The sequence below is a fragment of the Protomyctophum bolini genome, assembly GCF_963924005.1.
Source record: "Protomyctophum bolini genome assembly, chromosome: 14".
In the NCBI taxonomy this organism is placed as follows: domain Eukaryota; kingdom Metazoa; phylum Chordata; class Actinopteri; order Myctophiformes; family Myctophidae; genus Protomyctophum; species Protomyctophum bolini.
The window spans coordinates 38,269,591-38,294,088 of record NC_137875.1 but is presented as its reverse complement, the minus strand read 5'-3'; the positions used below and the strand labels follow the sequence as shown (position 1 = coordinate 38,294,088).

The 24,498-nt window shown below is 43.1% G+C and overlaps 1 protein-coding gene across 1 annotated transcript in view; it reads left to right on the top strand.

Annotated features, from left to right (window-relative positions):
* The first annotated feature begins 1,702 nt into the window (after positions 1-1,702).
* Positions 1,703-24,498, top strand: part of adss2 (adenylosuccinate synthase 2) — a 35,574-nt gene continuing 12,778 nt past the window's right edge. Inside the window, exons 1-6 of the mRNA XM_080782498.1 lie at positions 1,703-1,954; positions 14,694-14,796; positions 18,305-18,373; positions 18,508-18,558; positions 18,724-18,790; positions 22,983-23,090. Of these exons, the coding sequence (XP_080638624.1) occupies positions 1,766-1,954; positions 14,694-14,796; positions 18,305-18,373; positions 18,508-18,558; positions 18,724-18,790; positions 22,983-23,090 (587 nt within the window). The 5' untranslated portion in view covers positions 1,703-1,765. The remainder of the gene's footprint in view (positions 1,955-14,693; positions 14,797-18,304; positions 18,374-18,507; positions 18,559-18,723; positions 18,791-22,982; positions 23,091-24,498) is intronic.

Genomic DNA, 24,498 nt, shown 5'->3' with positions numbered 1-24,498 from the left:
TTCCGAGACGTTACAAGGCCATGCAGTGAGTCGATGTATTTCCTCCAACTGTGCCTTGGTCTGCCCCGGGGTCTCCTCCCAGTGGGACGTGCGTCGAGGACCTCCCTATAGGGAAGCGCCCGAGAGGCATCCTAACCAGATGGCCGAAACCACCTCAGCTGGCTCCTTTCCAGGCGAAGGAGCAGCGGTTCTACTCCGAATCTCTCTCGTGTGACTGAACTTCTCACCCTATCTCTAAGGGAGATGCCAGCCACCCGTCGAAGAAAACTCATTTCGGCCGCTTGTATTCGCGACCTTATTCTTTCGGTCATGACCCACACTTCATGACCATCGGTGAGAGTAGGAACACTTCATGACCATAGGTGAGAGTAGGAACACTTCATGACCATAGGTGAGAGTAGGAACACTTCATGACCATCGGTGAGAGTAGGAACGAAGATTGCTCGGTAGACGGAGAGCTTTGCCTTCTGGCTCAACTCTCTTTTCGTCACAACAGTGCGGTACAGCGACTGCAATACCGCCCCTGCCGCTCCGATTCTCTGGCTGATCTCCTTCTCCGTCCTCCCCTCACTCGTGAACAAGACCCCGAGATACTTGAACTCCTTCACCTGGGGTAATGCCAGGCAGGTTATGTAATTTGTTAATGAGGTAATAAAACGTGGCACTATACACTGGCTATGATGATCCACACTAAACCCAAGCGTTTAGGTTATAAACTGTTTTAAACACATCATTTGTAACACTTTTTAAACGTGTCACAGTGTTTACATTATAAACAGAAGAACATGTTTAATCCCTGTAACACTTTTTAAACACATAAACATGTTTAGTTTTTACAATCAAAGTCAGTCATATAGGTGTTTAGAATTTGAACACTAGGTGTTCTCGTGAGGTGTTTGAGTGAACTCGTGTTCTACTGTATTGTATGAATATTAATAAACACTTGGCATTTTATTATTACACACATGGTGTTTAGGTTTAAACTGCGTCACATGTTCCAGGGATTTACATATGGATGATGAGGGTGCTGTTGTTATAGATAAAGAAACCTTTATTGTCCATTAAATCTAGCATAAAATGAAAATTAGCATTTGGCACACTGGCAGTCTGGCAAGTTTTAAGCCTGCTCTTAAACTTAGGGTGTCTGCCTCAGTGCCTCCTGGACCAAACCTGAAACCTGGACCAGACCTTAAAGTTCTCTCTTGGAGATTCAGGAGCGTGGTATAACCATAGCATAGGAGAGAGAACAGGCAAACGTTAATCATTCAAAAACAACAATTCTTCTACATTCTTCTAATCTCTCTAATTGTGTCCCTTACTCCCTCAGCCTTATGTTCCCTCAGCCCTATGTTCCCTCAACCGTGTAGTAGTGTAATAGGTTAATAAGTGTACTAGTGTAATAGTGTAATAACTTAATAAGTGTAATAGTGGACGACTTCTTGTAAATTGGTAAGTAATGCTCATGATGTTTAACAATAATGTAACTCTTGGTTACATTACATTATTGCATTATGCAGTATGCAGTTCGACTGTTCGTGCACACTGTCACTGACTGCAGTCAGGCAGGGCCTTGTCGAATTTTACAGTGTAGCAGCACACTGAACGCATACCGGTAGTGGGCGTGTCAGTCGTGTACAGTGAGCACAGCCTCAGACCGACAGCTCTAGAGAGAGAGAGAGAGAGAGAGAGAGAGAGAGAGAGAGAACAGCAAGCGGCAGCAGCAGCAGCCAGTCAGTCAGTCACGGACACCGTAAAGAGTAAAGACATGTCGGAAAGTGGGTGTGAGGGAGCCGCGGGGGCCCAGAACGGCAGCACCACGGAGAATGACGGACCCCGCAGGCCGAGCGTCGGCAACAAAGTGACCGTGGTGCTGGGGGCTCAGTGGGGCGACGAGGGGAAAGGGAAAGTCGTGGATCTCCTGGCACAGGACGCGGACATGGTGTGCAGATGTCAGGTAAGGTTCTTAGTAGGCTACAGTACGCGCTGTCCCGGGTTTTACTGTTCGTGTTTTACATCCGGCAGGTATCCGTTTTACTGGACTGATTCTGAGCTCAACTCCCAGCCGCAAGGCTGGAGCTGGAGGTGAATTCGCTCCTATCCCGCATTTATGTTGCCATGTATCTTTTGCTAATGTCACCTTGAATCCTTTGCTAGCTTCATTTTGCTCCACAGACTGCTGTCATTAGGTCGTGATATATTGTGTTGTGTCTTTTACACGTCCTTAAACATAATAATCTGCTGCCGTGCTGTGTGTGGTTCTCAAGGTAAAACGTCAGCCATGCAACTGAAGTGGTCCAGGAGGTGAATCAGATAAGACATGTTTTGTTGATGGCAGTTGAGTTACACCGAAATTGGCGACCTGTCTAAAACTGTGACAAGTAACAGTCTGTACAGAGCTTTGCTACTGACCTGCTCGCTGTCGGGACGCGAGTGAGCGTTAGCGAGGATGGCATTAACATACAGTTAATGTGCAGTAGTGTATAGTATCTCGACTCTGTGTTTATCTTATTGTAATTCATCCGATAGTCAGCAGCAGGGCTGTCAACACCCCTGGAATAATGCAGGAGTCTCCTGCATTTCGACCACATATCCTGCAGTGCAGGACACCGGCATTGTCATTTCGCCTGGATTTCTCCTGGATTTGGTATCAAAGAACCCCAAATTCACCAGAACACAGTCCTTACGTCTTTGTTAAAAAGGTTTCGGAGGACCCCCAGACCCTGGCTTGGCTGCGTCTGGGCAGTGCATGCAATCATATATGTCACTTAAATAATTAATGGTTTATCAAAGATGGGTCTTACACTACCCATCATTTTCCAATGTTAGTAAAGCCTGATAAAAGTATCATACTCCCCGAATTCACTAGAACACAGGACATTTTACATCTACTCTGTTAGAAAAGTCCAATGTTGGCACTGGTGGTAATGACTAATGACGAATGAGGCAAACTTACGAAACCCAAGTAAAAGCGAAACCCAGTCAGAAAGCAATAGTCAGACTTGTTGAAACTTCAACTACATCTATGATAGTCCATAGATCACATCTATGATCCAAGGCTAGTCAAATGGTAATTTTCAGCCTTTTTGTAACCTGACAAAAGGAAAGCAAAAATACAATCATGATGTAATATGATTTGACCTGAACTAAACTGAGTCAAACTCCACCTTCCCAGAAGTTCCCACCTTTGTGCTCTGCTCACACACAGTAAAGCATGAATTTGGACCCCGCACATAATTTGTTATATGTTACCAATTTTGGTGTAACATGCTCAGAGGAAGCAATGAAGCCAAAATCCGAGAAATGTTGCAGAAGCAAGTTGTTTATCTTGAGTTTATCCTTGTGTGTTGAACTTGACAGCCTCGCCAGTTAAACACATTTTGCTGGTTTGCGTGCACTGGTTTTGCCCAGGCTTCCAGTGAACTGTGGGAGCCCTACATGAGCTTGTACATCTACTATTTGTGGCACATCATCGTACGAAGCATTATAAATAATCATGCTTATCATATCATTGCAGACAGAGCCTGGTTGGGAGGGGCTGACGTAATGTAAAACATGTGATAAGTTGACATTACCTAATGTTAATTTACATGATTGGCAGCACACTGTAACCCAAAACTCATTCTGAATCCGATGTGTGCCTTGTCAACGGTCGTTACACACAACTAAGCCAACAATGTCTTTCATTCACTACCAGCACTGCACAGCACCTCGAAAGACAAGCTATGTGTACGTTTTCTCACACACCAACAAACTAGAAAATAAAAAGACTTAATCTGTGACCAAAAGAGATGTTAAGTTTGGGTTTGTTTCAGAGAACAGTGAAAAGCAACACACAAAGCAGTTTGTGTGGTCAGGATTGTTATAATGTGACACACGAGTCACAAGTTAGGAATTGCAATAGCTTTATGGTTATTAAAATGTTATCTGGTCAGTGCTGCTGGGGTAACTCTGTTATATACAGCTCCATCTCAATGAATTAGAATATTGTGTAAAAGTTCATTTCTTCCCCTAATATAATTCAAAAAGTGAAACTTTCATATATTCTCAATTCATTGTGAACACGTTTTTTTGTTTTAATCTTAGCATACAGCTCATGAAAAAAAAAATCCTATATCTCAAAATATTAGTAGTAGTCAGTAGTAGTAGTAGTCACAGCTACAACAAGATATCATTGAATGACAGCAAGGACAACATGAAAGCATACACACAAAATAGAACAAGGTATGCCAAAGGTAATTAAGAAAAAGCCTTAACGTAAAGGTGGTTTTTTTTAGAAGGGATTTAAAACATGACACAGATTTCGCAAGTCTTAAATTAATAGGTAGGGTGTTCCATAATTTGGAAGCCCGGATTTGCAAATGCCCTGCCACCTTTTGTGTTAAGATGGGCTGTGGGGGTCTCAAGGAGGGCTTTGTCTGAGGACCTGAGTGAACGTGTTAGGCTTATAGGGAGCCAGCATGTCAGAGACATACTGGGGAGCCTGACCATTTACAGCTTTAAAAGTAAAAGGTGTTATGGAAGCCCAGGTTTGCTTTGATGACAGCTGTGTATGCATTTGTATTGTTGAGTCTTGTGTCTCACACCTTCCTCTTGACAATACAACCTATAGATTCTCTGTGGGGTTCAGGTCAGGCCATTTGGCTGGTCAGTTATACCATGGTCAGTAGTAAGTTACTAGTAGTTTTGGCACTGTGGGAAGGTGCCAAATCGAGCTGGAAAGGAAAATTAGCATCTCCGTGAAGCTTGTCAACATACTGAAGCACAATATACTCTGATGGAGTTGAGAGATGGCTGTGTTGAAACCAAGTTTTCACTGTTTTTATTTTATTTTCATGAGCTATTAGTATATGCCATAATCATCAACATTAAAACAAAAAAAGGTTTTAAATACTTTATGCACAATGAATTGAGAATATATGAAAGTTTCCCTTTTTGAATTATATTCCGGAAGAAAATGTACTCTTACACAATATGCTAATGATTTGAGATGGAGCTGTGTATATTTAATCTCTCATTGGCATCAAGCTGTACACAGTGACAGTGACTCATGAGTGATAGTATTGAGAGTCATGAGGCCTGAAAATAACATGCACAGTGTATTTGTGTACCGTATATGTTTTCCAGCCCAGCTTAACCCATTTTGGGCGGGAACCCCTTTTGGTGTTAGCATTACGTTATGCTTTAGCTATTGAAAAATAGCAGATCTACAAGCTCATAGCGCGCCACAGAGTGGCGTGCTTGTAGCTTGTATAGGTCTGCTATTTTTGAAAAACCGTGAAAATGTGCCTGAAATCTTTGAATATATATTGTTACAGAGCGAGTTTTTAACTCAAATCTTTGCTACTTCTGGGAGGGTCCCTGGAACAACATATTTTCAGATGGGGTTCCGCAGCCAAATACAGATAATTCTGGGGGTCCTTGACATGAAATAGTTTGAGAAACGCTGATATAGAAACATGATTTAGAAGATACTTGTAGAATCTGGTCTCGGTCGAAATGGGTTAAACATCTTCTAAGATATCGGTCCCCCCCCCCTCTTTGAGCCCATGCCAGGGACCGGGTTGATGAAATACCTTGGCACGTCCTCTTGCTCTGCTCAGCCCCACAGCCATGCTTCCCCTGGCTGTGTCCCTACGGATTTTCCAGAGCAAGATCTCTTCTAATAATGGCTGAATGCCCTGCCGCTATGATCGACATGATCCTCATTCCTCGTAAAAAAGAAATAGCTTGCGTATTTACTAGTCGATGGATATATTTTAAACTAGAACTGCACTCTGTCGAGTGCATACTTGCTTGTTGCACACTAGTAGGCCATAAATGGCCGCCTACTAGGGCGCAAGCAGAGCGCGCAAGTACTTTCGACTGCTACAAACTGTCAAATCTCAGTTTCTCTGGGAAGGAATGTTTGAAATGTTTAATTATTAGGTTTAACTATTTGCTACCTACCTACTTTATGCATGTAAAAAAGTAGTATTATTAAGTATGGTACAAGTTTCTATCTATAAAAGGAATACAGTATTTATCGATTTAGAACTATTCCCCAGCAAATGACGTAATTACTACTTGTGCCTGGCTGATACGGCAGTGGTGCCAGATTACATACATGTATACATAGGAGCATTACCTTTAATCCCCCCGACACTAAAACATATCGTCATTACGTAAAATGCCTCTATCTATATGTATATGTAATTTGTAAGTTGATTAGCGGTATACTGTGGTTACTTTGCGCCGTATGCACCGTCCCAGCATTTTCGATGCGTATGCACCGTCCCAGCAAATTACGTAATGACTAATTGTGCCTGATACGGCAGTGGTGCCAGATTACATACATGTATACATAGGAGCATTACCTCTAATCCTCCCGACACTAAAACATATCGTCATTACGTCACCATCGAAAACCAATTGCACTCTGGCATTGGGTCCTTTAATCCACATCTTTAGTGTTTTAGTGTCGGGAGGATTAAAGGTAATGCTCCCATGTATACATGTATGTAATATATATTATATTACATATATTATTATTATTATTATTATCCCGTGGATGCAGAGGTCGTTGTTTTATTGCGTCCCTTAACTATAAACTGCGTTTTGGGATGCAAAATGCACCCTATTTTAATCTCACCTAATCAACATGAGTTAGACTTTAATATATTAGCACCCCTCACTTCACACGGGTGTGATTCTTGTCCTACAGAAACATTAAATTCCCATTGACAATAAATGGAGAATATTACGTCATAGTGTCTGAGCAAATAGTCATTCGGTCTAGTTCACGATAAGAGCACCCCTCACTTCACACAGGTGATGGTAAATAATTCCACGCTGGGAGACCTGCTACTGAGAGTGTCTAACCGGAACTACTGGAAGTAGCGCCCGAGGAAGAAGTTATGTTGATGTTTTATATCTGCTTACATTCCTGTGTTTGAAACCTGGATTGGAAGGTCTCTTCTTACATTACAGGGCCTTTGCAGGGGCCGGCCCTTCACTGTGGAACTCACTCCCAACTCACATCAGTGAGCTGCACCCACCTTCGATTCGTTCAAAAGCACACTCAAACAAAACCCATCTTTTCAGACTGGCTTTCCCTACATAACACCCCCCCAAACACACCTTTGCCCACATTTGGTTTCTATAGAGTACTGTAGGTGTCAGTGTGGAGGCATTGCAGTCAGTCGATGCCAAACGCCTGTGCTAGTCGATCCCCAATCCATTCGTCATTGCAAATTGAACATCTTGAGAGATTAATAGTCAAGCCCTATAATAACGGAAAAGGCCTTATAAATGCTATATCAGTTTGCCTAATGAATGAATGAAACCTTATCTTAGAAATCGTTTGAGGTTTGCTTGGGTTCAGGCAAGCCCCCAGTGACTCAGTGAGGCTCTCCAACGTTGAAGCACTCGGCCCTACTGGTCAGAGGTGGGGACTGCGGGCGGACCTGTGGAGCTACGACGAGGAAGCCCTGCAGTGCCGCTGGAGTTTAACATTGAGCGCCCGTTTGCACTTCCGCATTCGGAAAAAAAAAGAAGTGGAAGTGGACTCCACTGAGCAAACTTCCACTGAAATGAATAGCAGGTCTCTATAACTCTATGGGTTCAGGCCCGGCAACGGGGAATGAGAAACCCGCTCCAGAGAGACCGTGCTAGTTTACTTACTCTACTGGTTTCGATTTTAACCTCTTGCAGCTTAACAAGTCTCAGCAGTCTTCCCTCTTGCTTTGACACTATGCATGGCATTGACAACAGGTTGACATAGCAAAGATTCTCTACGGCCAAGGAGCTGTCACTGCTGCTGGGCCCTCGCCAAGGATGGAGGCATGTAAAAATAAACCACTTACTGGCAGCATTGCTGCACAGCTCACACACCCCTTCTCTGTCATGGTATGTGTGTGTGTGTGTGTGTGTGTGTGGTGGGTGGGGTATAATGTGTTGCAGGAAGTCGGTGGGCTTGACGGGGTGAGGGAGCAATAGCTTGCACGTTGGATGAGATTGTGTTCATCTTTTTATAAAACAAGCCTCGCCAGCACTTCCAACTGGGTGTTCCTTACAGAAAACACCTCTCGAAGAACTCGTGAGTGCACGTGGAGGTTTTAGGTCGAAGTGAGGGGGGGGGGGGGGGGGGGGGCAGTGAAGGCTAGCTGGCAGTAGCATTATTGAGATAGCACTCGTCTTGCACTTTGGGAGTTGGTTAGTCAGTGGGCGTTGGCTAAACTGCATTTGGTTCCGTGCTTCTTTAATGAGATAAATGGAGGGAGTGTGTGCTATTATACGGCATGCATGAATTCAATAATGCATAACATGTTACCCAATGTGCCCAAGGCAATACATGTTTGGAAAGATACACTCTTAGTCAGTGGTGTACCTGCTACACCACAGTGACCACACATGTGTGTTAAGAGTGTAGTCGAAACAGCTTTCTTTCTTCTTTTTTTCTCCACTCCCACTTTAGTTGTTATGCCACCCCCCTCCCACCACTACCATCCCATGTGTACAGTCCCTGTCTGTCACGATAAACCCCACAGTCGCCACTTCACCTGACACTGAGGAGTTTCACCGGGAGGGGTGTAGTCGTAGTGCATTTGGAGGAACACGCTATCTGACCTAGTTCTGCTCCCTGATGAACAAGGCGCACAGACCAACCTGTAGGAGTTGCCAGACAGTGAGTGCAGTGACAAGAGTTCGCCCTCCCCAACCGGCTTCCCACGAGCGATCGCGAACACAACGGAGAGTATGCACATGCATGATTTTCCCATCAGGACATCTAGACTGAGTGGCAAAACATTGAGCAGCATGGAGTGTTGGAGTTTGGAAGCGCTTGTTGGAAATCACTCAACCGTCCTGCCGTACCACCTGTTTCTAAATGTCACATAATGCCGGAGGCAACAAGATGTGAAAACAAGCACTTCCAAACTCTGACAAATTGCAGGGCATTTCTTGACAGAAAGTATAGCTCATAACGTTTCTATGGTGGATTTTCATGAAACTAAAACTTTGCTTTGATAGAAAGAGGTTAATTCAAGCTTTTCGTACAGCTGCACTGTTGACGAGTTTAACATTGTTTAATGCAATCAGACAGGACTTTTCTGTTTGGACGAATGGGGCTGTCAAGGCCAGAAAGTAGTTTTTTGCCACTCAGTATAGGGCGTTCCCGCATAACTTCCAGGTATACACTGCGCATACCCTCTCTATAGTGTCCATTGCTCCGAGTCCGTTTCCAGCCCTCCATTGTATGCATTGCAGTAACAGTTTCATACAGTCTCCCAAATAGTGAGGGACATTGTTGTTTCAGTGTAACTTGGGTCATGCCCCGTAGCCATCCCTGGAGAGGGTCACAACCAGCTGCTCTGCACTGTGCCCTGTGACCTTTGTGGCTAAAAAGGCTTTATACACTCCCTGTTATCCCCCCGTTTAAGCTATCCCCCCGTACTCCTGCTATAAATATGTCACCACTTCCTTGCCCTGTATGATTTGTTGACAAATCAATATGGCTCTTATAATATTGCCCCGGACTTGACGTCTAAATTTAGGACATAATTTAATTGACGGCATTGAGGTCTCAGAGAGTTTGCTTTCTGACCATGCTATGCTGGTATTTTACTCGACATGATTTTTAATCATCGGTGTATCAGCTTTATGAAGGCATCTCTGAAGATTATAGACATTCAGAGACACAGTGCACATAGCCTCTTGACTTATACCTAGCCTTCTGTCTCTGTAACTCTGCTATTCCGGGCCACGCGAGCGTAAATGGTGTAGCTTTGCGTTGTGTATCCTGAGGAATGGAATAACTCAGCCAGGATTTCTCTCTTTGGAGTAGTTGATCCGTGATCAGAGTCAGACTCCATCTTAGCCCATAGCACTTTCCGTATCGCACCTCCATCGAGCACCTGGTTGATTCTCTCTTTGTCTTGATTAAATTATATTCAATATTATTTATATTTATATATTTTTGTTTTATTTAAATAATAATTGATTACATTGATTACTTTGATTAACTGTTGCATCCAAAAGTCGTGACACATTTTGTGTATTCATCTATACTAAATTGAACATACTAAGCAAACACCTTACACAAGAACATATGGCATACAAAGAGTAGTAGAGCAAAGGAATCTTGTTTTGCTTTGGTTTAAATAGTTCATGAAGCCACTTGTAGCAGCAGGTGATCCAGGGCTTCCACACAAGTGTAGCTGTCCCCACTCCCACATTGGGGACAGGGTATATGGTCACTAGGCATGGGGACGGGGTCCTCTGGGGGTTGGTGGTGCTTCTTTGATCGACACACAGTAAAAGTATCTAAAACGGAGAGGCATCTGCCCTCGCTCCTCCAACGTTTTGTGTCGCCTCAGAGCACCGTCGTGGCCAGGAATAACCCTCCCCGGGCCAGGACACACAGTGACCGACACAGACACCCACCACCGTGGCTTGATTTACGAGCCACGGGTTACAGTGGAAGAAAGAAGCACATGGTGGTCACAAGACTGGGGGCAGGCTCAGGCAGGCTGGCTGACTGGACACCTATAGAGGGGTGATGCAGAGCAGGTGGGCAGCAAGTTGAATGAATGCTTCCACTACAGTACAGCTCGCTCGCCTGTTGTCAGAAGTGGGAAACCTTATTATTCAAGTATTTTTTATTGAAGCTCTTTGTACATGAGACAGGACAGACAACAGATACATGACAGATACAGGACAAACAACAACAACAACACCACCAGTACTCAACATTCATGTATAAAACATAAAAGTCTGAAATACAATGTAAAGAACCACAAATTGTACATTAATGACATCAACTGAAATGAAATAGAAGTGGGGAAACCTGATGCAGCCACTGTGGCAGAACATTTCAGAACATGCCAGAGAAAGTCGACTTGACCTGGCTATAAACCCGGGATGATTTCACATTGCACATGGACAGAAATACAAGCACACACAACCCACCAGACCAGCTCTGTTCTGAAGGAGCAATCAGAACACCTGTGGTGTGCTTTAACACTTAACGTGTGATTTAAATTAGGTCATTCTGCGTTGTCGGCATAATGTTAATACAAAAATCACACCTGTGTGAACTGAGTGGTGCAACTCCCCTCTCCCCCTGCCTCTCTCTCTCTCTCTCTGTAATTAGCACTAGGCAACAGTGCAACACTATCTATCTCTCTCTGTTTCTGGCACAACAGCGCCACTTTTGCCCCTACTGGTACTCACAGCCACACACATAGGTTAACACATAGGTTAACACGGGCATTGCTGTTCCTTGGAGTGGTCGCTCCACTCAAACAATATTCCAGTAAAAAAACAGGCCATCCGAACCGAATGGAACCTCAAAGTGATTGTGGTGAAAGTGAGTGACCGAGGCAATAGGCACTACTGCGGTGGTAGGGCTGCACAACACAGAGACAAATGATATAGCTTGTATTGACTTATATATACGGGGCGAGGTGGCAAAAACAAATGTCAATGTCTTGTGAACGTTTACATTGCTAATTATACAGTAAATGTTCACACAAAGTACACAGAGTGCATCAGTGCATGGCCCAAAGCAGAAGTACGATATAACTAATATCACTATCAGCCCTATAAGCCTGCTAACACAAGTCACTGTGATGAAGGAACGATACAGTATGTCAAGACATGGCTGCCGCGGTGGCTATGTTGATGTATGATTAACTCCATGTCTCTTTGAGTAAATAAGTCTATTTGATGGTATTTGATGAACAAAAGTAGATTTATTGATTTATTGATTCATTTGATTGATTGATTATTTTATTTCCCCATCCCTTATGGGTTTATAACACTCCATTTTATGCGTACAGCATGTTTGTTTTACTTTACAGTATAATATTCGTTAAATTACAGCCCAGAGTTATGCAGAGTGTTCCAGGCATTCATCGTAGCTGATTGACTGGCTCTTGCTTGAATACGTGTGGGCAACGATGAGGATGGGTTCTCACTGCCTTATACTGTCCCTTAGGATGGGTTCAATTGCAGGGGCCAAAGTTCCAAGGGAACAATAAAGAGTGTTATTGTCATGATCCTTGACTTTTAGTACAGAGCGAACAGTGGACATCGGGCTTGTTGACGCATTCCTGTCCTACGTATACAACTCAATGTTTCCGCTGTTACACTGTTATTTCACAACCGCCCAGTGCCACTGTTGCAAGTCTTGTTTTGATCTGGATTCCGGAGCCACTTGTGCAACATGAAGCCGTTCATGATGTTTTCCCAATCAATGCTACACTTCCAGATTGTACGGCCTGTACAGACGAGAGAGGCAGAAACTATAATTGTGTGTGCCTGCCTATTGGCCCAGTTGTCTTGACAGACTTCCAGGGATTTAAGCCTCTGGTAACCTCGCCTCACCAGGCTTTCCACCACCTCGGAGGAATAGCCTGGTCTCCGTTTCAAAAGTCCGTATGATCCTCTCTGGAGCGGATGATATCGTTACGTCATGTTGTAGTATTGTTTTGTAGTCGACAGGCCAGGAACAACAGGCGTCAACTTTATCAATAAAAGCTCTAGCCTGTAGCTTTTATTGAGGGAAAAGGAAGGAACCTTCCTTTTCCCTCAATAAAGTTGACGCCTGTTGTTCCTGCCTGTCGACTACAAAACAATACTACAACATGACGTAACGATATCATCCGCTCCAGACAGGATCATATACAGAGATGAAATGGTGGGTGCCCAGGCTAAGCCTTCTCGTGAGTTTTGTCGCTGTACTAGAGACTCCTACAGGCTTGGGCGGCACCTGTCGACGGGGGGGGGGTGTCGAACAGGAGATAACTACATCTCCCAGCGGGGGCCTCCCCCCACTGGGAGGTGAGTCAATAGGGTACAACAGAGCGTCGCAGTCCCTACCCCTTTCAGAACAACGAGTGGCCCAGGAAATGAATCGCAATGCATTTGTCCCATATATAGGCATTTCGTGCTTTATTTATTTAAAGACCTTTTAAGCGTCGGTCGTACGAAGCCAACTCTTGTCGTGACAAATCATGACAACACACACAATATTTCGGGCCAAACAAAGAATCAGAAAGTAGAGAAAAACGACAGGTTACAACCCTTTGTTTTGTTGTTTTTCTTCTTTGTAATTATTTGTTTGGTCCAAAACATTGTGTGTGTTGTCATGATTTGTTACGACAAGAGTTGGCTTCGTACGACGCTTAAAAGGTCTTTAAATAAATAAAGCACGAAATGCCTATGGGACAAATGCATTGGGATTCATTTCCTGGGCCACTCGTTGTTCTGAAAGGGGGAGGGACTGCGACGCTCTATAGCAGTGGCAATGGCAAATGTGTGGGAGGGGGCAGTAGGCAGTAAAAAAGAATATTGCCTACTCTGGCTTTGTGGAGGGGGAAGGAGGACTGGTTAACGCAACATCAACCATATGTTTACAGTAGGCAATTATCAATATCACTTTAAACTAGCACAACAACAACACACAGACTGTCACGAGTCAAAGTTCAAAGACAAGATTGTACATCCGTAGTGGTGTTCACTGTTCTTAGTCCTTAATGCAGTGGGTTTATTTGGTGGACAGAGACCTGTAAATGCCTACCAGTGGGTGTCAGTTGGTTACAGTGGGCAGGGTGAGACTGAGAGGTGTCAGAGATTACTGTACCTGCCCTAATGATTATGCCTTTGTGATCACGGAGATTCAACTGATGATGACTTGCTGACTACTATCCCATTTTGGGGCGGGAACCCCTTTTGGTGTTGGCATTATGTTATGCTTTAGCTATTGAAAAATAGCAGATCTACAAGCGCATAGCTTGAAACATTCCAAGCTACGAGCTTGTAAATCTAAGAACGACTGACATAGAAACATAGCTTTTTCAGAAAACTGCAGTTGTTTGCATCGTGTGACTGACCATGCTACCGTCCGTCCACACCAGACTGGTATAGATTTAGTGCAAAAGAATGCTCTCCATGATGGCTAATAGTAAACCTGGACTAATCACAGGTAGTGACATACAAACTACTCACTACATGTTTCTATTGCCTTTTTTTATAGAACAAAGAAAAACATAATATAGGTGTAATCTCTATGGTTTTGTGGGATGCAAATATCAGGCCTAGGATTGACAGCGTGAGCACGATACCGTGGTTGTCCTGTGCTGAGAAAATGCTCAGAAATGAGGACGTTGCGTTGCAGGCCACGGTGGAGTGCACCGCTACACCATACAGTAAGCCTGCCTTTCAAGTTAAATCTAAACAAACTGTCCGGACTGTGTATAGAGGGTGGTGTATGACAACGTTCCTGATTCAACACAATCTTTTCCGACATAACTCGTGACTATCTTTTGAACTCGAATAACCCGACTCATAATTGTATTTATGTTGTTTTGTTTTATTTTATTTTGTTATTTGTATTGTTTTTGTCCTCTGTGCTTCAATTATCATTTTTGTATCCTACTGTTTGTATCATATGTCAAATAATGCAATGGTTGTTGTTTTTGTATGTCTGTACTCAATTATTAATGTTATTTTTTATATTGTTTTAATGTTAATGTTTAATGTTTCTGACGGTAACTGTGGGGGGAGGGATGGAGCGAGGGAGAAAATGAAAAATAAATAAATGGTATGTTCAGACTGTACCAAACTGTTGAAACCTATTACCAATAAAAATAAATCCCATTAACTCCCTCTTTTTGTTTCTCTCCCTGTCCCTCTATTTGTCTCTCTGTGTGCAGGGCGGTAACAATGCGGGGCACACAGTGGTGGTTGACTCGGTGGAGTATGACTTCCACCTCCTACCCAGCGGAATCATCAACCCCAAGGTCACTGGATTCATCGGTGTGTACCACACCCACAGAAGTATTATATCTGTGCATGCATTGACTCTCAGGCAACACCCAGTTATGCATTCATTCATACATACATACATGCCACATGTACTGTATGTATGTGCAGGTTTCAGCCGGTTGTACTCATGAAGTCAACCTGCATGCTGCCGTGCATTCTTCCCGATGAATCGATTTGGGACAAAATGTCAGCGTTGCTAAAGTGGCAGGCTCCATTTTAGGCATTGCTACCATACAATAAGAGTAAGCATCACTCTCGACGGAGTCAGCCTGCAGCGTACACAGGTCCACTCATCTGCAGTAACTTAATTAGCTAATGGTTTCTTTCTGTCAAAGTTGTTTTCTTTCGCTGGCCCCGAGCCATCCTCACATCTGCAGTTCACCATGCACATTAGACTATAGACGCATAGCTTAGTTGCCAATATACTTACATAACACAGCGTAGCTGAATAGTGAGTCAGCATTTTATCAGGTGGTTCTCCGTTATCTTGGCACATATACGATTGATTGTAATTTGTAACACATGCCATTTAGAGAACATGTAACACCTATGCCTATATTTATATTACCATAAGGGCATACGCTGCTCCTACTTGTAGTGAGACCTTAAGGGCAAGGCGGAAACGACGAACCCGGAAGCAGCGGGACAAACATTTGATATCTCCATAATAATTTCGAGTTGTAGTCTTGTTAGGTTGTGTTTACATTTGCGCTGTGGCAGCGCTTCAATATGTCATAAGTCTCGCGTTGATCCCGCCGCCTCTAGCGGGCCTCATACAGCCGCATATCGCTCCGGCCAGAATTGGACCGGACTAGTACATCGTCTCTGCGTGAGAGTTCCCAGACTCTCCCTGCTGGCAGAATGCAAATGTTGTCCAGCAGGGGGAGTGGTTTCACCAGGCTAAATTCAATGCGCTTTACACAGAACATCAAGCAAAGGAAACGATATGCGATGTTGATCATATTTTGATGATCTAGTAATTAATAATACACGGTATATCGTGATTATATTATGCTGTGGGTGTTGTTGGCTAAATGCAAAGTGCCCGAAACTTGTGCGATACGGGCCTAATACAATATATCATCGTATATATATCATTGCGTATATTATAGCTTACATAACACAGCTCGCTGCGCCCTTGCCGGAGGATTGTCACCAATCAAAAACCAGCGTAGCCAAGTGTTGTTGTCTATCAGTAACAATGGGGAGCTTCAATGTGTTCCAATGGGGAGTTTTTTTTTCTTCTAGCTGAGCTGAAAATGACAGCTCAGCTAATTGATGGCTATAATTACCGTGGGTCCAGCTGCTAATCAGCAAGCTCTTTACAGTTAACTCTTTCACACCTGTTGTCGTCATGCTGTTATACTGAAACCTGATGAAGACCGTATATAGGTCGAATCATGTCGGTTGAATAAAGTTTTCCTCCTTTTTAACCTTTAACCCATTTAGGCCTTCTAAATCCTCCAGTTTTCTGAAATAAATATTTTCACGATATTTCAAAAATAGCAGACCCACAAGCTCGTAGCGCGCCACTCGGTGGCGTTCTATGAGGATAGGTCTTAGGTCTGCTATTATTATTTTTTTAGGTCTGCTATTTTTGACGACTGACATAGAAACATAGCTTTTTCAGAAAACTGTCAGGATGTAGAAGACATTTTTTGAATCTGATCTCAGGTCAAAATGGGTTAAGAAAAGCCAAGTCCATTTGTACGGACAACTCCCCTCCCTTCAGCTCTGAGTTCAAGCTGCTTCCCTCTTGGCCTTCGCCTAAATATTCCAGGGGCCAAAAGCAATAGGTATAAGTTCTCCTTCGTGCCTGTAGCTATCCAGGCTCTAAATGCCGATAGGAGGAGGAGGTAACTTGTCACCTGACTCGCTTGTATGAATTATTTATACAACTGTCCTGAAAATGTTATGAATGTTACACCGATACCTCAAACTGCCACCCTGTTTTATTGTTCCATGTGTACTATGGGCCTTTTTACTGTGTTTTTGTGTTTCATGTTACCTGCCTGTGTTATGCCTTGCTGTAAACCAAATCGCCCCTCGGGGACAAACAAATAAATGAACCTGACCCTGAACCTGATTTGGCCTTTGAAGGAAACTGACACAATATACCATTCATCAGAGAATGACTCACTTTCCCCACCTCCTTTAGCCTTGATCATCTGTATTTTAGTCTCTCCTTCATTCAGTTGTCCTTGATTACTGCTTAGTGGAGGAAATAAAATGTAAAAAAAGAAACGTTTATAGTCAAGCAACTTCTGGAGGACCAATTTGTTGGCAGAGACGTAGATACATATGAACAGACAAATAGACGGTGTCGTTAAAACAGTTCACACTAATTGATCTAATCCTTGTATTGTAGATAATAATAATAATAATACACTTTATATATAAAAAAAAGCAGGTCAATCAGGGGGGCAGTCAGACATATTTTGTGAGGCCACTATGGAAATCAGGACTTCCTGAAAGTTCATATAATGGCCTGTTGTGGTGCTGTCATTGGGCCCAAAAAACCCCATATCTCCATAGAGGTCCGTGTATTTGGGCCCAACTTCACCTAGACCAGGGGTCGGCAACCCAAGATGTTGAAAGAGCCATTTCCGACCAAAAATAAATTCAAAATCTATCTGGAGCCGCAAAGAAAATGTACGCATTATAATGCAGCTTGCCAAACTTTATTATCTCCCGGGTTGCAACGAAACTAGCAGAAATTAGCATGCTTTCACTGGAAATGTCTTTAAACGTTACTTTTTTTGTTGTTGTTTGATAGCTGTCAATCTGCATTGGCTGTGAAGGCAAAAGCCTCTGTCCATGAACTGTTAAGTCCTCTGTTTTTCGTCGGCTATCTTTATTTTTCTCCCTGTAGAAGCCATAAGTAGCGTAGCAGGCAGCAGCCTCACACACCCACCGGTTTGTTTATAATAGACACCTGGTTTGTTTATATCGGACCCGGAGAACGCTTTGTCCATATTTCTTTTTACAGTCTATGATGAGTATGAGTCAATACAAGACAAAATATGTACAAATTAGCAAATAAAAATAGCAATACAAAAAGAAAAAAATGGTAAGGAAAATCAGAACATTGAATATGAACACAAGATAAATCTAAACAAATGCCAAGTTGTTTTCAACTCGCTCTTAAAAACATAAAGAGAGGTCGCCCTTTTAAGGTGCAGTGGTAGGGTGTTCCACAACTTGGGGCCATATAGACCCAGAAAGCGGCCTCACCGGTGTTCTTATGTTTAGCTTTGGGTCATTTTAATAGAAGAGTGGATTGAAGACCTGAGTGTTCTAGTGGGAACATAAAAATGTATGGAATCCTCAATATACGAAGGTGTCAGGCTATGAAGTGCCTTATAGACAAATAAAAGTGCTTTAAAATCTATTATTCTAAACGATACTGGTAACTAATGTAGATAGCTACTGTACACAACATAGAACCGTCTTCACTATACTTCTGAATAATCAGAGACTCAAAACTTTGTGATTTCAGGTAACGGGGTAGTGATCCATCTCCCAGGCCTGTTTGAAGAGGCAGCGAAGAACGAAAAGAAAGGGAAAGGTGGGTGGCATACATGTTTTGCGACAAAACCAGATGACATCAAACAAAACATGACAGTTTTCTGTCACAGAGTTTGACGCGTGTGTGTGTGTGTGTGTGTGTGTGTGTGTGTGTGTGTGTGTGTGTGTGTGTAGGTCTTGAAGGCTGGGCGAAAAGGTTAATCATCTCTGATAGAGCCCATATCGGTAAGTTCCACAAGGTTCAAGACTTTTTTGTGTGTGTGTCGGTTTGTTGAGAGTGTAGGCACTTGTATGTGTGTGTGTGTGTGTGTGTGTGTGTGTGAGTGTGCGGCTGTGCGCTGTCTTCTCTGCGGTGTGTGAGTGTGAGTGTCCTCTCTCTGCCTCCTCCAGTGTTTGACTTCCACCAAGCGGTCGATGGCGTTCAGGAGCAGCAGAGACAAGAGCAAGCAGGCAAGAAGTAAGAAACCTGCCATCGCTAACGATTGACCACATCTGACACAAGACATGGCATTTGGCCTCTAGAGGCTGTGCAGGGGTTACCCAAGCCGTTCCAAGCCTTTCCATGACAAGGACCCCCAAATAGCCATAGCCTTTAGCTGCGGCTCCCCTCAATGACAAATGTGACATGCTATAGGGATGCAATAGAGATGAAAGGTTGAAAGTGTTATAATAATCGTATGAACAAAGATTACTCTCCCCTTTTCAATTTACTCTCCTTTCCAATGACGCCCCCTAGTGGCCACTCTGGGGTAAACTTCCCCCCACTCTGAAAGCCTGTGGTGTCAATAAGCATCTCTGTTATAAGGTTTAGTCTGTGTTTTTTTTTTTTAAGCCATGTCCTAGAAGCAAGCCTGTTTGCTATCCGTTTTCCTATCTGCGGGCTGCCGTCCTATCGAAATGTCACTGGTTTAACTCTACATCTTCATAGGGATGGGTGTCATGGAGCTGCCCAGGCATGCATACTTACACGTACATAACACGCCCCACACAGCAGCAAATTGTGAAATATGTTGTGAGGTGTGTTCAACAAGCTACTGCGCAACATTTGCATACTTGTATGCTCGCGAGCATTTTGGAAAATGTCTCCGTTTATGTTTTGCAGATGAAACATTTGCAAACGGTAGCAAGTGGTAAGGCAATGTGGTGGAAAATGCAAATCCCCACTGCAGAGTCCAGAGTAGGTTATGAATGATATATATCAGCTGAACAACAAAGAAAATAGTGTTTATTTGCAATCGATTGCGGCAAACCGTGTTCTTGAATGCACTTCTGGGTTGGCTTATGGCAGAATCTTTAACACTTTGATTCCTGAACACGAGTTAATTCACTGTAGCTTCCCCTCCCATTCACGAGTTATGTTCACATTTAAACCACGTTTTTAATACGTTTTAAGTCAAACGGGGTTTCCACAAGGCCCCAGGGAGGCTCTCCAATGTTGAAGCGCGTGGTGTTATGACGAGGAAACTCTGTGCAGCTGGGCTGTAACTTTGAGCATTTTGGACACCAAAATTTGGTGTATTATATGTAAATGATATGTATTTGGCCGCCGACCTGCATCTCAAAATATGTTGTTCCAGGGACCTCCCTAGAAGCAAAGATTTGACTTAAAAACATTCGCTCTGAAAGAATACATATTCAAAGATTTGCACCACATTCTCACGATTTTCAAAAGCTTGTACATCTGCTATTTCTTATTATTACATAACGCTTAGTTAAAACAGCGCAGTGGCTCTTCAAAGGTTAGTGTAAACTCGGCAGGGACTCGGGGAGATCTTGGAACACGATTGTTTAATCACCGCAGGGAAACTGTTAAAGAGGAAGGGCAAAATTAACACGTTTTCTCATCTTCCTGTTTGTCTCCAAAAAAGCCAGGAAGTGGTTGACTCATTCTTCCTGTGTATTCTCTCTGTGAGTGCGATGACGCATCCTGGAGCAGAGTGCACAATTAGCCGCTAGTTATTTCACTAAAACCTGATGAAGACCGTATATAGGTCGAATCATGTCGGTTGAATGAAGTTTTCCTCCTTTTTAACCTTTAACCCATTTAGGCCTGACCTCGAAATTAAAAAAAAAAAATCTTCTAAATCCTCCAGTTTTCTGAAATAAATATTTTCTTGATATTTAAAAAAAATAGCAGACCTACAAGCTCGTAGCGCGCCACTCGGTGGCTGTTGCTTATTATATTTATATTGATGTCCTTCACACATGTACTGTGTACATAATGCACAGAAATGTCTTTCTACTACCTTTACTAACATCTACACCCTTATGAGACACATGCATTTCCTCAAGAAATATTTAGTTGAACTCATACAGTAAGCCTATAGATAGAGCGTCGCAGTCCCGCTCCCTCGAGAGACCCGGAAAATAAATCCCCGTTCATTTTCCTCATAGACTTTTCAGAAAGCATTTATTTAAAGACGTTTACGAAGCCAACTCTTGTCGTGACAAATCATGACAACAAACACAATTTTTCGAGCTGAACAAATAATTAGAAAGAAGAAGAAAACGGCATTTTTTTTCTCTCTTCTTTGTAATTATTTGTTTGGTCCAAAATATTGTGTTTGTTGTCATGATTTGTCACGACAAGAGTTGGCTTTGTACGACGCTTATACGGTCTTTAAATAAATACGTAATTCCCTGGGCCTGGCGTCGTCATGAAAGGGGGCGGTTCTCTATAGCCAATAGTGTGGCAATTAAACATTGGGAAGCTGTGGCCGCACCTACCCAAGTCGTCTTGTATAACAGTATATGGCCAACCTTTTTTTGTATTTGAGCCCTGATGAAGGCCCCAGTTGCCAGAAGCTTTTTTACTTTTTTTTATATATGTTTGCAAGATTAACTTAAGATGTGTATGTTACGAGACTTTTGCCTTCATTGACCGTGACGGTGGATAGAGTAGGGGGCCCGGGGGCTGATATTATGCAATGGTCCGGCCGGTAACTCCTAAGCAGTTAGGGGAGTGCGCGAGTCATATGAGATGATGTGTAATGTATGGTTGCAGTTTCTCAGTCTTATTATAAATTAATGGCACAATATCATGCTGTTAATCTCATGGCTAGTTCTGCAGTATATTTACTCACAATGTGTCAGTGTTTGTTCTGTTGTAACACACTAAGAAATGCATGTATTAGACAGTGAACTGTACGCACATATGTGGGGAATGTTAAGCCCCCCCCCCCCCCCCAAGCCCCCCCCCCCCCCTGTATGGAGCAATAAGCCAAGAGGACCCAGAGCATTCCTGGCTTGAGCTGCGTGGTCTTTGCTGGCTCAATAGCCAAAGCCCCACACATCCAGCCAGCTACTGTGTGTGTGTGCGCGCGCGCGTGTGTGTGTGCGTGTGTCTTACTGACAATTGGCGGGCTGAGTACCAGGCATATTAGTGACTACTAGTAGCCACCTAGAGGTGAGACAGCAGCAAGCTGGATGAGATGGAGCCAGCAGGAAGGAGGATAAGGAGATAAAACGCTCTTACAACAGACTCCACAGTGCATCATATAAGGAAAGGAGTTCACTGTTGCAGCATCGCAGTTCTGCCCGCCAGGAGGGGTGTATGTGTATACGGAGGGCCTTTGATTCATGGGACAAAGAAATACTGAAATAGAAACATAGACGGCGGAGAGCCACTATTAAACGAGGCAATTCACCTTGCGTTTCGCTTGTAATGACTGGTTCATTCTGGAAATGGTTGCAGCGTTACGATTATTGGTTTTTTTTTAGTTTGATGCTCTTTGGAGGAGGTTCTATATTGTTGCTGCCGTGCATTAAGTGCTACCTTGTATGTAAGACATCAAAACGGAAAATAGAACCTGTGTTCCAATGGATTCGATGTAGGTATTATTTAGTCACAGGCTCTTTTTATTCGTTTGAATAGGATAAATATTTATAAAATTCTCAGACAGATGTAATCATTTTCACAAAGAAACGTGTTGCATAACGTTTTTGCATCGCATTGTTATTACATTTGCGCAAAACTGTTGTATGATGGAGTAGGCTATTCATTTACGATAATAAAACAACATAAAAAGTTGGAGATACTAGATGTCTGCCTAACTGCAGTGATATATTGGAAAGATATAGGTGGGAAGTGTCACACAAGGACAGTTGCAAATTCCTGCAATGTTAAATTAGTCCTTCGCTAAATCCCACCCCAAAAAGCGATTGTCCAATGCCAATCCAAATAGTTTAGCAATTAACTGTTGCTATGCAGGTCGAGCTTTCATCACCTCAAGTGTTATTTTGCATGGCCGTGCTGTTGAACACTTGCACAGCTTAACGTCGAGAAAGTTACACGACTGACCCCACCCAGGTGATGGCAATGATACTAATGACCGTAGTCTTTACCGTGCAACATGGAAACTCTGGTTGGGTGGTCGTTAAAAGTTGATTTCTCCCTCCGTCATTTCCACGTATTTCTAGTTTATTTAAATAATGTCTATGCTATGTGCATATAGCGGCCTACTGCAGGACTGGTTGAACACATTTAGGAGGATTTGCTACCGAAATGATCCATTATTTGAAGCGCTGGGGAGGGACTTAGCGAAGGGCTAATTGTTAATTTAATTGAATGGTTTAACTGGCTTGGTTTGTTTGTTTGTTTGTTTGTTTATTTATTAATGAATTACTCTCTCTCTCTCTGCCCCATTCAGCCTGGGAACAACAAAGAAGGGGATTGGTCCAGTGTACTCTACCAAGGCGGCGCGAAGTGGCCTCAGGATATGTGACCTGCTGGCTGACTTTGATCAGTTCTCGGAAAGGTCTGTCCCCCCCCACGTAGCACAAGAGCACTAGCACATCTCTGTTCCCAAAGGTCTGTCCCCACGTATAGCACAAGAGCACTAGCACAGCTCAGTTCCCAAAGGTCTGTCCCCACGTAGCACAAGAGCACTAGCACAGCTCAGTTCCCAAAGGTCTGTCCCCACGTATAGCACAAGAGCACAGCTCAGTTCCCAAAGCGTACAACAAGCACAGCTACATCCATCTCTGATCTCTACAAGACACACAAGAGCAACAGTCAAATATCTGGCTTTAACCCGCGATGACCTGATGCCGATTCTACAAATGCCTTCTATTCTAAATCAATAGTATTGTGTATTGTTTTTCAAAAATGTTAAAAAGTAGCAGTACAAGCTCGCATGCGTGCGCTTGTATATCTGCTGTTTACTTTTGACTAGCCTACGCAAAAATCTAAAAATGACTGACGCTTTCCCGGTTTTATTGGGTTAAAGCAGTTCTGCATGCATCTTTTTAAGCCACATCCACTCTCGTATGTTTTCACTGGAAAACATAACTTTTGCTACATGTGCACCTACTGTAGCATACACTCTACCGTTTGTGTTTTTGAACCCAAGTAAATTGCAGTTTGAAGTGATACTTTATTATGGTTTAAAGTCCTTGAATTGTGTGAATCTCAGTGTGACTGAGAGAGAAACGATCCGAACAGACTGGTGTAACCTATACGTTGTTTTACCTTTCATGCCGGATGCGCCCTCTGTGTCACATACACCTCTGTTCTGTGTCTCTTATAGAGCACCGAAGTCCTGACGTCACTGTCAGTAGAGGGCGTCAATCCACAGGTTCGTGTACTTTTTATTTGCATTGTAATCTCCATAGGGAGATTTTAGATCGCCTCATATAAGAACTGTGTTTGAAAAATAAACCGATCACCCCGGCCTTTTCACTCATATGGATATGAAGCATCGACTGAAGGTGGAAATGTACAAATATACTCGAAGAGTAACAAAATAAGCGTTAGAATCGAGTCAAACAACCCAGAGACTACATTTCCGGGTAGGTGGCGTGGCTGCATCTGCCCGTCGCACAACAGAAACTGAATGTTAATTACATTTATTTTTATTTCATTGATATTTAATGTTTCGTGGTTAGTACGAGTCGAGCAGTGTTGGGCCGTAGCTAGCTACAAGTAGCGACGCTACATAGCTTAACTACATTTATCAGTAGCGTGATGGTAGCGTCGCTCCTTTTGAACCAAGTAGCGTTTTCTGTAGTGTAGCTATTTTTTAGACCCAAGTAGTGACATAACGTCCAACAAACGCTATACGTTACACATTGACTGTTAAATAAAGTTTTGTGGAAAGGAAAATCCCTGGAAAAAATCCATGATTGGTTGGTTTAGATAAGAAGAGTCTGACACAAACAGTGTCG